Below are 14,049 nucleotides of genomic sequence, written 5' to 3' on the forward strand. Positions count from 1 at the left end.
TTTGCCCACCAGTGACAGAAACTTCTCCAAGTGGACTCATAGATTCTGTTTGTTGTAGGCCGTCTGGAGGCCTGAATCATCGCAATTACGCCCGGCAAATAGGACTCACGCATCAGGAGCCACCGTTCAAGTGCCAGGCGGTTAACGGGAGCCACTGGGGTTCTGGATATTGCAGAGCTCCCTGGCTGAGTGTAATGCGAACTGGAGGAATCCCCCATGGGGGAGAGATGAAAAAGCTCACGAGGTCGGCAAACCACGGCCATCTTGGCCAGTGTGATGCAACAAATATCATCTCTGCCCGTTCTTGCAGTATCTTGCGGATGACCGCTGGGATCAGAGGGAGAGGCAGGAATACATATAGCAAGCCCCCAGGCCATGGACTGCGGAGGGCATCCGTTCTCTCTGCCCCTGGAGAGGGGAACAGGGAGAAAAACCTCAGAAGCTGGGAATTTGCCAGAGAAGTGAAGAAATCCAGTACCGGATGACCAAACCTCTCCAATATCTCCCCGAAGAGATCGGGATGCAGGCGCCACTAGGAGTAATCCACTGTCGACCTGCTCAGAAAATCCGTCTACTGATTTGCCTCTCCCGAGATATGCTCGGCCCTGAGGGAGAAGAGGTTGGTCTCTGTCCAGGATCCCAACAACTAGGCCTCGGCCATAAGGGACCTGGAACGGGAACCCCTTGCCGGTTCACGTGGGCTTTCGCTGCCACGTTGTCTGTGAGGACCAGGACATGTTGCCTCACCACCGTTACGGAAGTGGCGTAGGGCCAGATGGTTCTGAGCTCCAACCAGTTTATGTTGTGCTTCAGGTCTGACCGAGACCACCGGCCCTGAGCCAACTGTGACCTTAGGTGTGCTCCCCAGCCAAACAAACTGGCGTTCATAGTTAGGGTAAGCTGAATGGGCTCCTTGAATAATGAGCCTCTGGCTACCGCTGGGGAGGTCCACCACTGGAGGGATCTTAGGGTCTGAGACAGAATTCTTACCCTTTGGTTGGAGGAGCTGGTGCCCAGTCTCTGAAACGGGAGCAAAAACCATTGCAGGTTCCTGGAGTATAGTCTGGCCCATGGCACTATCGCCATGCAGGAAACCATCTTCCCTAACAATTGGGAGAGAATGGCCAGTGTAACTACACGCTCCCTTTGGACCTGGAGGACCAGGGTTCGGATGCTGTCCTGACGTTCTCGAGATAGACTCTGCATAGTTTTGTGTCTATGACCGCGCCCAGATGAAGAAGGTGGGTTGAGGGAACTGTCTGGCTCTTTTGAAAGTTCACCGAGAACCCGTGGTCTTGGAGGGTCTTGATAGACAAGGCCAGGTCCGATTGAGCCATCTGAACAGAAAGGGACTGGATGAGGATGTCGTCCAGGTAGCACTAAATGCGTACCAGAACTGACCTCAAATGCGCGGCCAGTGCTGCCAAAATCTTTGTAAATATTCTTGGAGCCGACGAGAGGCCGAACAGTAAGGCTCTGATGATGGTGGTGTCGCGCCCCGCAGGCTCGACACTCAGCGGTGCCCCGACGACCGGCACCGCGTCCCCACGCCCTCACCTCGAACCGCTCCGCTCTTCACTCTGACGCCCACGACCGGAGGCAGGCTGCTTCTGCGCCGGAACAGCAGCAGCGGCGTTGCCCGGATGCACGGCCAGCTGGGAGCCACGCGCGTGCGCACGACGGGCCTGCTGTCACCGCTGGAGCACGCGCACGCACGCAACAGGCTAACCAGCCTCCTCCAGTGCCGGCAAACCCGTTGCGGCCGGAGCCTGGGCCAGCCGTGTGACTGGCTGCCGAGGCACTGGAGGGGCCGATGGAGTCGTCTGGGCCCTGCAAGCGTCTGGGTGCGGGGCAGGGGGTCGCAGCTTGTGCCCGGCAACACACAGCTGAGCCGATGGAGTCGTCTGGGCCCTGCAAGCGTCTGGGTGCGGGGCAGGGGGTCGCGGCTTGTGCCCGGGAACACACAGCTGAAGGCCCGGCAGCTCTACAACGTAGGGGCCCGTGGCAGGGTGGGGAGTTGTCCGAGGAGCAGGGGTGGGGGGTGCTGACCCAGGGGAGGGGTGTGGGGATGGATGGTGAAGGTGGTGGGGCAGGGTTGTGCGAGGGAACTCACCTGGAGGGTGGAGGGTGCCGGGACAGAAAACGAAAGGAGGTTCCTGGGAGGGGCGGTCCTTAAATGTGGGTTGGGCAGCCGAGGGTGCGGCCGGGCGGGGCATGGGCGTGTACATGCGGCTTGTATTTAACAGCGTTGGTTGCGGGTAGCAGCCAACGCTGGCTTTGCTTCTGTTGGATTTGTGTTTCTTCTCGTCAATAAACCATTCCTGAGGACTCAGCACTCGTTTCGGTTGCTTTGTTTTTCTGCTCTCCGAACAAGGCGTGAGAGGTGGTTTGTGTAACAGAACCTGAGGAACTTCTGGTGGTCGGGAAGGATGGGGATGTGGAGGTATGCTTCCGTGAGGTCGATAGACATCAGGAAGTCTCCCCTCCTGATGCTGGCCAAGATGGACTGTAGCGTTTGCATCTTGAATTTCTTGTATACAAGATAAGAGTTCAGCCTCTTTAGGTCGAGAATTGCCCTCCATCCTCCCAAAGCTTCGGAACGATGAAGAGGATGGAATAGAACCCCCTTCCTAGCTGTCCAGCCGGTATTGGTTTTATGGCCCTTATTTCCAAGAGGTGCCGAATAGCCTCTGTCATGAGAGCCCTCCTGACCGATTTTTTGACAGTGGACAAGAAATGAAGTGCTCTGGGGGGTTGGATATAAATTCTAGAGACAGGCCGCACCTGATTGTGCCGAGGACCTAGGATTTTGTGGTGGTGGTCTCCCATTTCTGAGCAAAGAGAGTCAATCTGCCACCAATTGGGGGGGGCTCCCTGAAGTCATTTGGATCTTCTGAAGGGACAGCCCCCCGTGCCTCGAAAGGGCTGTTTGGCCTGAAATTGCAGCCTGGGACTGTCTCTGGTCCCAGATTGGTCAACTTGACGGTCTGACCTGAGAGGGAAGGAGCGGGAGTGCAGAGCAAACTCCGATCCTGATCCTGATCGGACATCACCTTATGTTTGTCCTTGTTTTCCACCAAATAAGGTGTCAAGGCCTCTCCAAACAGCTGACCACCACAGTACGGGGCAGCCAAGCACCACTTGGATTTAACATCCGCTCGCCAGTGTTTGAGCCTGTGAGGTGTGACACTGGAGGCTATGGCTCGAGGCGAGAATCTGGCAGCGTGTAGTGACGCATCCACCATGTACTCCGAAGCAGCCACTAACTTGCCTAAGTTTTATTTATTTTATTTTATTTTAATTCCATTTATATCCCGCCCTTCTCCAAAGACTCAGGGCGGCTTACAAGCTTAGTAGTTCTGGGGCTGGTGGATGGATCAGGTTGGGCAACCTGGTCAGGATCAATCTTAGCAGTAGCGCTGGCCTTATGGAGCAATGATTTGAAGAGTGCTGGATTGAACAGGCCCACAAAAGGAGAAGGGTCTGGAGCAAGATCCTCATCCTCCGAAAGCGGCAGGTCCATTGGGTCATACTCCTCAGAGAACGATACTCTGCAGCGAGGAGACTGGGCGAGAGAAATAAGATAGGAAAAGTCTGGAGCTCCTGACTGGGAGAGATAACACAGGGTCATTAAGGCCACCGAATCGGGTCCAGACCTTTGTTGGCATGTCGAGGCCAGCCCCTGGGCGACCGCCTGGGAGATCAGGGCCTGTAATTACTCTGGTGACCACACTGCACTTCTGAGGGTCGAAGACCAGCTGTTGTGGGCGTAAAGGTGGCCTCAGGTCTTGACTGTGTCATTCTGGGGATAGGAGAAGCCAGTCGAAGGTTGAGTCCCTGGGTGAAGGGAATCATCTCCTCCTGTTCAGCCCTGGGAAAGTAGGATTGGCCAGCATCCCCTTCTGGAGACCAGACCCTTTGGGCAGACGAGGTGGGAGGAGCGAGATGTGGGCCAAATTCTGAGTCCTCTGCGAGAGGAGAGGAGACATGTTCAAAGCCCATCGTGCCTTGTTTCTGGGCTTTGGAAAACTGTTTCTCTAAGGCCAGGTGTCTCCTGCTGGCCTCTTTCTCTGCCGCTTTGGAGGGCCTTTTGCCAGAAATGGCCTTGGACTTGAGTTTCCCAGCGGCCTATAGCTTGGAGGACTTGTGGTTTGGCTGTCCAGAAGTGTTGAGGGCACCGTGCGAAGACTGAAGTGCCGTGTTGTCTGCCATCACAATAGGAGATCTCTCAGTGGTATGCTGAGAGGGATCTCAAGTAGAGGAGCAGAATACTGACCTGTGGCTGTATGCCACCTCACAGGGATCAACAAGTACTCTAGGGCAATGGTGCTTGCAGGACCAACTTAATGGACACCGGCACACCTGCAAAGCTCCTGATGGCCGTAATACCACTTGAAAGCACCTTTGGTGCACTGGACAGGTCTACTGTGGTGGCAAGATCCCTTCAGTGATAACGGCCAGCTCACACGTAGCTCACTTAGTGGCGGCAAGATCACCTCAGTGATAACTGCCAGCTCACTAGTCCTAGTTGGTGGCGGCAAGGTCAAGAATGGCACGGCCAGCACACATCGTCTGTTGGAGTGGACGAGGAAACACCTAGGCTGGGTCCTAGGACTATAACTGTTGCCTCCTGTAATTGACCATCCACTTCTGAGAGGCTTGTCCAGAGAATGTAAGTAGGGAGGCGAGGTAAAGGTGATTGGACCTGATGTTGTAGGAACAGCCGGAACCGATGGCCACTGTAACCTCAAATGTGTGGCCTGTGATATTATTGCTCTACGGCCTTGACGCCACGGTCAAAAGAAGAGCTCTGGTCTCAGAGCCTTCTGCAGTGGCGGGAAGAAAAGAAGTATAAGAACCCCTGTGCCTGCTTTACCTATGAAGTCAAGCAGTGAGTGGCAATATGCTCTAATTCATCTAGCTCAAAGAAGCGTGCACTCCACCCCCCTGCAACTGGCAGAGACAGGCCGTACCTGGAGTGATAGCGGCGCCTAAAATGGCGGCCACTACTGGGGAAAACTCTCAGGAGGGTTAGGCTGACGATAGGGAGAGCCGGTAAGGAAAGCTGTTACAGGCACCTCCCCATGCGGCTTCCAAAATGGTGCCCGCAACGAGCGCGCTACGATAAGGGACAGAGGCCTGGGGCTTCCTGGAGACTGCAGAGTAAGAAGGGCACCTTTACCCAGTATTTATTATTTTATTTTATTTATTTTAATTCCATTTATATCCCGCCCTTCTCCTAAGACTCAGGGCGGCTTACAAGCTTAGCAGTAGCAGTATGGCACTGCGCTGATCCAAGTGCAGCTAGAGAGATAAAGAAGGAATGTAGGCCGAGGCCTGTGGAGAGGGCCTTCTGCAGTGGCTGGGAAGCCAAATGCTTCCTGGAGTTTGAAGCTGCAAAGGGAGAGGAAAATCTGCCGAGTGGTTAGGAGCTGCGCTGATCCCAGCACAGCTAGAGAGATGAAGAATGTAGGCCGAGGCCTGTGGAGAGGGCCTTCTGCAGTGGCTGGGAAGCCAAATGTTTCCTGGAGTTTGAAGCTGCAAAGGGAGAGGAAAATCTGCCAAGTGGTTAGGAGCTGCGCTGATCCCAGCACAGCTAGAGAGATGAAGAATGTAGGCCGAGGCCTGTGGAGAGGGCCTTCTGCAGTGGCTGGGAAGCCAAATGTTTCCTGGAGTTTGAAGCTGCAAAGGGAGAGGAAAATCTGCCAAGTGGTTAGGAGCTGCGCTGATCCCAGCACAGCTAGAGAGATGAAGAATGTAGGCCGAGGCCTGTGGAGAGGGCCTTCTGCAGTGGCTGCGAAGCCAAATGTTTCCTGGAGTTTGAAGCTGCAAAGGGAGAGGAAAATCTGCCAAGTGGTTAGGAGCTGCGCTGATCCCAGCACTGCTAGAGAGATGAAGAATGTAGGCTGAGGCCTGTGGAGAGGGCCTTCTGCAGTGGTTGGGAAGCCAAATGCTTCCTGGAGTTTGAAGCTCCAAAGGGAGAGCAAAATCCGCTGAGAAGTTAGGAGCTGCGCTGATCCCAGCACAGAGGGAAATGGAGAATTCACGAATGGAAAGTAAAGAACCATACAACCTGCTCAATGAATTCAGTCTGCAAACTGGGAGCCAAAATTATCACGTCTATTCTGGGCACAGACTAAGTCGTGACTGGGAGGTATCCCAGCCCAGGAGAGGCATGGCAAGTTTGACAGACTTAGTCTAATTGGGCAGGAAGACAGAGTTAACCCATTCGTGGATTCTCCATCTATCATGCTGGAGAAAGGTAGCTTCTACTTGCCCCTATTTGCACCCTGAGAAAGCACCCTCACAAACACATACCTGGGAGGGGATCCCCCTCCAATGAGGTTTTGGGGAAGCCCCCGTTAAAAGCTGAGCTGGCTTGCGTGCTTGCCTTGCAAACTTGGAGATGTGCGCAAAGGGAGCATGAGCCCAGCTGGGGTGCCGGGAGGGGGGAGAGGAGGAAAGTGAGGAAGAAAAGGAGGAGGAAGAAAAAGTAGCAGGAGGGAGAGGAAGCAGCAAGAGGAGGAAGCAGAAGCACAAGAAGCAGGAGGAGGAAGAGAAGGAATGATGCTGAGCTCAGATGTTGCAAGCCAGTTGCAAGCGTAGCCACTGGAGAACATTTGCACTGAGCAAGCCGGCTTCTGCCCTGCCACTCTCCCACCCCTGCAGACTTGCTGCATGACTCCAGCTGTGTGGACTGGTTCCTAACTGGCCTTGAACCGGGACTGGTCTGTGAACTGGGGATTGGGGACCACTGCCCTAAATACTACACCATACTGACTGTCATCATATGGGTAGGAACCTGGTAATGGATGTGTTAAATATTTGGGATGAAAGGATTTCTCAACAATTTCACCCTGTGTGTCTGTCTCACCAAATCAACCCAAAGCTTTCTAATAGCAATATGTGGGGGACTTATTCCAATGCTAAAGTCTAGCATAGTTATGTGAATTCTATACACAAGGAACCAGCCAAAATATAGATCAACATGACTTGAACAAAGGTAATCAATCTCCATTATCCCTGCATTCTCCTCCCCTCTTGCTTAATCTAGGCACACATATTTGTGTACTGCTTATGTAAAAAATTTAACAAAAAATATAAATATGTGAAGGATAATATTTTGGTAACCCAGACAGACTCTGTCTAATTACTATCTTATCCTTAAAGACCTGGTTGTTCTCCTAGACCAGGGGTCGGCAACCTAAAAAAGGAAAAGAGCCACTGGGAACCGGTTCCATCACAAATTAAAAAAAGTGGGAGCCGCGTGCGTGTGTCCATGCACGCGCATGCGCAAAAAACATTTTGCGCATGGACGGACGCACGCGGTTGCCACTTTTTTTAAGTGACATGGAACCGGTTCCCGGTTGCCCGACGGCGACGCCCCGTCTGCAAAGCTGCCGCTTTCGGCAGCTTTGCAGACGGGCCGTGGCAGCTTCCTCGAAGAGCGGTGCCCCTGCCCGTTCGCGCGGAGGTACGCACGCACCTCTCCAAAAGTTTGGGGAGGTGCGCGCGCACCTCCCGGAAGCCGCTGCCCCTTCGCACGGAGGTACGCGCGCACCTCTCCAAAGGTTTGGGAAGGTGCGCGCGCACCTCCGCCCATTCGGGGAGGTGCGCGCGCACCTCTCGGAAGGGGCAGCAGTGTCGCTCTTCGAGAAAGCTGCTGCGGCCCGTCTGCAAAGCTGCCGAAAGCGGCAGCTTTGCAGACGGGCCGCGGCAGCTTCCTCAAAGAGCGAAGCCGCTGCCCCTTTGCGCGGAGGTACGCGCGCACCTCTGCCCATTCGGGGAGGTGCGCGCGCACCTCTCGGAAGGGGCAGCGGCGTCGCTCTTCGAGAAAGCTGCTGCAGCCCGTCTGCAAAGCTGCCGAAAGCGGCAGCTTTGCAGACGGGCCGCGGCAGCTTCCTCGAAGAGCGACGCCGCTGCCCCTTTGCGCGGAGGTACGCGCGCACCTCTGCCCATTCGGGGAGGTGCGCGCGCACCTCTCGGAAGGGGCAGCGGCGTCGCTCTTCGAGAAAGCTGCTGCGGCCCGTCTGCAAAGCTGCCGAAAGCGGCAGCTTTGCAGACGGGCCGCAGCAGCTTCCTCAAAGAGCGGCGCCGCTGCCCCTTCGCGCGGAGGTACGCGCGCACCTCTCCAAAGGTTTGGGGAGGTGCGCGCGCACCTCCGTCCATTCGGGGAGGTGCGCGCGCACCTCTCCAAACGGGCGGTGCCACTCTCCAGTTGGAGAGGTGCGCGCGCACCACTGCCCGTTCGAAGAGGTGCGCGCGCACCGGGCGGCTGGGAGCCGCAGGAGACGGCTCAAAGAGCTGCATGCGGCTCCGGAGCCACGGGTTGCCGACCCGTGTCCTAGACCTTGAGGTAGAGTGGATGGAACCCTTTGTTAGATACATTTGTCACATGCTGCATATGTTTCAATGTTAGTTCTCTGGTTTGTTCATTTTTCTTGCTGCACTATTTATTCATCTTATTGTATGCACATGCATTTTTTATATTGCTCATTGTCTAGGGATGATTTGGAGCTGGGCAGTGCCCAAGTCCAATTAAATAAAATTTCTCCCTCAACCAGGCAAAAGAAAAAATAGAAAGCAATGTTCACTGTAATTATGCTGAGTAAATAAATAAGATTTTATTTTAAATGGTAACACTTAACTGTATAGATGAGTGTTTACCTATCCAAAGTGTTATGTCAATACGTAAAATCTTAAAAGTCTAAATTATTAATATATTATAATTTAACAAACTACATATAATGCAGCTTTAGTCCATCTAACTACAAGGATTTTTTAATTCTTATTCACTGCAAAAAGGCTGCAGTATTTCTGTTAAATATTAACCAATATAGAGTGACATAAGAATCATTTATTTTAATGAGGCTTGAAAACTGATTGAATTTCATTTATATTAAAGAGACAGTTTCTATGCAAAAATCAATTGCAGTTCCATAGTTTTGGCCCTGCTGGTCTGGACTGTAAAGACACCGTGAATTTGTATCTTTTCTGAATTGCTTTTTACAGGTGAAAAACTATGACAATCACTCTGAACAGTCATTTACCTCTTTCCGTTTCTGAAGAAGCAGCTCCAGTCTTTCATTAGCTCTTTTACCAATCATTTTGTTTCTTTCAGCTTCATACTGTCTTTGTGTATTATCCTGATGAATACTCAGGTTTAAGGCAACATTCACAAGAGCAGTCATAAGCTTCATAGCTAGGAAAAATACAAACAAAAATCATTTTTTCTTTTCCAGGCCCAAGTGCATTTTTGAAACAATTATTTGCTTAATACTAACTAGAATCCCCTTCATGGATTACTGCCTTGTCGTGGCGAAGGGGCTTGCGTAATTCAATGAAGCTATGAGCTATGCCGTGCAGGGCCACCCAAGACGGACAGGTCATAGCAGAGAGTTCTGACAAAACGTGATCCACTGGAGAAGGAAATGGCAACCCACTCCAGTATCTTTGCCATGAAAACCCTATGGACAGTACCAAAAGGCAAAACGATATGACGCTGGAAGATGAGCCCCTCAGGTCGGAAGGCGTCCAATATGCTACTGGGGAAGAGCAGAGGGCTAGTACTAGTAGCGCCAGAAAGAATGAAGCGACTGGGCCAAAGCCGAAAGGACGCTCAGCTGTGGATGTGTCTGGTGGTGAAAGGAAAGTCCGATGCTGTAAAGATTTTTTCTCCATAGGAACCTGGAATGTAAGATCCATGAATCAAGGAAAACTGGATGTGGTCAAACAAGAGATGACAAGACTGAACATTGACATCTTAGGTATCAGCGAACTAAAATGGACAGGAATGGGTGAATTTAATTCAGATGACCATCAGGTATACTACTGTGGGCAAGAATCCTTCAGAAGAAATGGAGTAGCCTTCATAGTCAATAAAAGAGTAGGAAAAGCAATACTGGGATACAATCCTCAAAATGACAGAATGATCTCAGTTCGAATCCAAGGCAAACCATTCAATATCACAGTAGTCCAGGTCTATGCCCCAACCACCAGTGCTGAAGAGGATGAAATCGACCAGTTCTATGAAGCACTACAGCACCTTATAGAACTAACACCAAAAAATGATGTTCTTATCATCATGGGGGATTGGAATGCTAAAGTAGGAAGCCAAAAGATAACTGGAATAACAGGCAAGTTTGGCCTTGGAGTGCAAAATGAAGCAGGGCACAGGCTGATAGAATTCTGTCAAGAGAATACGATGGTCATAGCAAACACTCTTTTCCAACAACCCAAGAGACGGCTCTACACATGGACATCACCAGATGGTCAACACAGAAATCAGATTGACTATATGCTCTGCAGCCAAAGATGGAGAAGCTCTATACAGTCAGTAAAAACAAGACCAGGAGCTGACTGTGGCTCAGACCATGAGCTTCTCCTTGGAAAGTTTAGGCTTAAACTGAAGAAAGTAGGGAAAAGCACTAGGCCACTCAGGTATGAATTAAATCATATCCCTGTTGAATATACAGTAGAGGTGACAAATAGATTTAAGGAATTAGATCTGATAGACAGAGTGCCTGAAGAACTATGGACAGAGGTTCGCGACATTGTACAACAGGTAGCAACCAAAACCATCCCAAAGAAAAAGAAATGCAAGAAAGCAAAATGGCTGTCTGAGGAAGCTTTGCAAATAGCTGAGGAAAGGAGGGAAGCGAAAGGCAAGGGAGAAAAAGAAAGATACACCCAATTGAATGCAGAATTCCAGAGAATAGCTAGAAGAGATAAGAATGCCTTCTTAAATGAACAGTGCAAAGAAATAGAAGAAAACAATAGAATAGGGAGGACCAGAGATCTTTTCAAGAAAATTGGAGAAATGAAGGGAACGTTTAATGCAAAAATGGGCATGATAAAGGACCAAAATGGCAGGGACCTAACCGAGGCAGAAGAGATTAAGAAGAGGTGGCAAAATTACACAGAAGAACTATACAAGAATGAGCTTAACGTCCCTGATAATCACAATGAGGTGGTCACTGACCTCGAGCCAGACATCCTAGAATGTGAAGTGAAGTGGGCCTTAGAAAAGCTGAGCAACAACAAAGCTAGTGGAAGTGACAGTATTCCAGCTGAGCTATTCAAAATCTTAAAAGACAATGCAGTAAAAGTGCTACACTCAATTTGCCAGCAAATTTGGAAAACTCAACAATGGCCACAGGATTGGAAAAGATCAGTTTATATTCCAATTCCAAAGAAAGGCAGTGCCAAAGAATGTTCAAACTATCGCACCATTGCACTCATTTCTCATGCTAGTAAAGTCATGCTTAAAATCCTACAAGCTAGACTTCAGCAGTATGTGGATCGAGAACTACCAGAAGTGCAGGCAGGATTTCGAAGAGGCAGAGGAACTAGAGATCAAATTGCCAACATACGCTGGATCATGGAGAAAGCTAGGGAGTTCCAGAAAAACATCTACTTCTGCTTCATTGACTATGCTAAAGCATTTGACTGTGTGGATCATAACAAACTGTGGCAAGTTCTTAAAGAGATGGGAGTACCAGACCATCTTATTTGTCTCTTGAGAAACCTATATGCGGGTCAAGAAGCAACAGTGAGAACTGGACACGGAACCACTGATTGGTTCAAAATTGGGAAAGGAGTCCGGCAAGGCTGTATACTGTCGCCCTGCCTATTTAACTTATATGCAGAGCACATCATGAGAAAGGCAGGGCTAGATGAATCAAAAGTTGGAATTAAGATTGCCGGAAGAAATATCAACAACCTAAGATACGCAGATGATACCACTCTAATGGCAGAAAGTGAAGAAGAACTAAAGAGCCTCTTGTTGCAGGTGAAGAAGGAGAGTGCAAAACTTGGGTTGAAACTTAACATTAAGAAAACCAAGATCATGGCATCTGGCCCTCTCAATTCCTGGCAAATAGATGGGGAAGAAATGGAGGTAGTGACAGATTTTATTTTCCTGGGCTCCAAGATCACTGCAGATGGGGACTGTAGCCAAGAAATTAAAAGACGCTTGCTCCTGGGGAGGAAAGCCATGGCAAATCTAGACAGCACACTAAAAAGCAGAGACATCACCCTGTCAACAAAAGTGCGTATAGTCAAGGCTATGGTCTTCCCAGTTGCAATGTATGGCAGTGAAAGTTGGACCATAAGAAAGGCTGAGCGCCAAAGAATTGAGGCCTTTGAACTGTGGTGCTGGAGAAGACTCCTGCGAGTCCCTTGGACCGCAAGGCGATCAAACCGGTCAGTCCTAGAGGAGATCAATCCTGACTGCTCTTTAGAAGGCCAGATCCTGAAGCTAAAACTCAAGTACTTTGGCCACCTAATGAGAAGGAAGGACTCGCTGGAGAAGAGCCTAATGCTGGGAAAGATCGAGGGCAATAGAAGAAGGGGACGACAGAGAATGAGGTGGCTGGATGGAGTTACTGAAGCAGTAGGCGTGAGCTTAAATGGACTCCAGAAGATGGTAGAGGACAGGAAGGCCTGGAGGAATGTTGTCCATAGGGTCGCGATGGGTCGGACACGACTTCGCAGCTAACAACAAACTAGAATACGAAGATTCTGATCTATTTGTGTTGAGGTAAAATATGGATTGCTACTTTCAATATAACAATCACCCAGAATTTGTAATTATGCCTCACTCATAAAAGTATATCAATGAACTTAGAATCAAGAGAAAACCTCTTGGCAAATCCTTTGTATAATATTAGCAGCATCGCAGTTTTCCACAGACCCATTATGGAAATCAGAGATGGCTTATTATTATCTGTGAATTAGTTCAATATGTAATCATGAAAGTTTATATCCAATGGTTCTGATGACAAAAAACTCACAAAATATTCTGATATGGATACCATTAAATGTAGTCATTAGTAGCAAATAATAAAGATATCAGTAATGTTCAGGATTCATTAGAATCCATGAAGGACTTTAGTTTGGGCTTTAGGATGCAAGACCTAATTGCATCCACGCAACCTGCATTTATCCTACATTTTCACAGACAGCTAGAAAAGTTCAAGGAAATATAAGTACTATACAACATTCTAAAGCTTCTGAATGCCATGCATGGATGAGAGAGAAGGAAAAGGATGGGGCTATATGTACAACTTTCTTCTTTCTTCTATCTGCCTAACTAAATATGGCTATTGTTATTTTACATTCTGATCATCAGCAATTCTTTCCCAGAGTATATCTAACAATTAATTCCAATGGATATTGCTAAGATTAGGAAAATTTGTTCCTTGCAGAGCAATTACTTCCTTGCAAAATAAAGGACAAGTTGATTTCATCCAAACTTGTTTAATTTAAAATTAAATTTACATTACTTTACATTTTACATTAATGTAATGAGATCCATTCCAATTTACATTATTTAGGGAGTGTTGTCATTTGTAGTAATTTATGTAATTTGCATTACACAAACAATATATTTATGTTCAATAGACATTAAGAAGTAACAAAGTATGACTGTATATTAAAAAGTTCCTAAATTTATTTGTACAATTTCATATTAAAAATGCAATGCAGGACATATTTATAGAGGTATTAAATTTATGCTTTTGTAATTCTTTTGTAGGAAACTGGATTAAAAATAAATTATATACAAAAAGTTTTTTTTTATCACACCTTGTTTTTCCCAGAACTAGCTGATCCAAGCAGTTGTGCAACTGTACTGTTTCAAACCAGAACAATTATACATTCCTTCTGAACAATTCACATATGAAAATATATATTCATATCTTCTGAATAAATTATTCCAAAGATAATAAAAGATCAATAACAACACACAGATTTATCACAATGTAACCATTATTTTGTATGTTTTGTGTTTAAATTATACTTACCAGCAAGTGTACTGGTATGTCTGAAAGCTCGAACCTGCGAATCTGACAAACCAGTCAGCAATGAAATCACTGTATCCATCATATATTCATCATAGATGATGCTATATTGACATTGTCGTATTAGTACTCCTATGAATTCACAAAAATTTGATCGAAACTTTTTCCACTGTGGCCCAGGCATTGTAAGTGGATAATCACCACTGTCCTGTGGGAAGACCAAGCACATACTATCTTTAAAAACAAA

The 14,049-nt window shown here is 48.5% G+C and overlaps 1 protein-coding gene across 5 annotated transcripts in view; it reads right to left on the minus strand.

Moving 5' to 3' along the window:
* STAG1 (STAG1 cohesin complex component) overlaps positions 1-14,049 on the minus strand; it is a 190,416-nt gene that overhangs the window by 64,004 nt on the left and 112,363 nt on the right. For all 5 annotated transcript variants that reach the window (XM_081328647.1, XM_081328649.1, XM_081328648.1 and 2 more), the window contains 2 exons: positions 13,806-14,010; positions 9,051-9,202 (listed from right to left, as the gene is read on the minus strand). In XM_081328647.1, coding sequence (XP_081184773.1) covers positions 9,051-9,202; positions 13,806-14,010 — 357 coding nt within the window. The remainder of the gene's footprint in view (positions 1-9,050; positions 9,203-13,805; positions 14,011-14,049) is intronic.

Source organism: Vipera berus, assembly GCF_964194415.1.
Source record: "Vipera berus genome assembly, chromosome: 5".
Taxonomy (NCBI): domain Eukaryota; kingdom Metazoa; phylum Chordata; class Lepidosauria; order Squamata; family Viperidae; genus Vipera; species Vipera berus.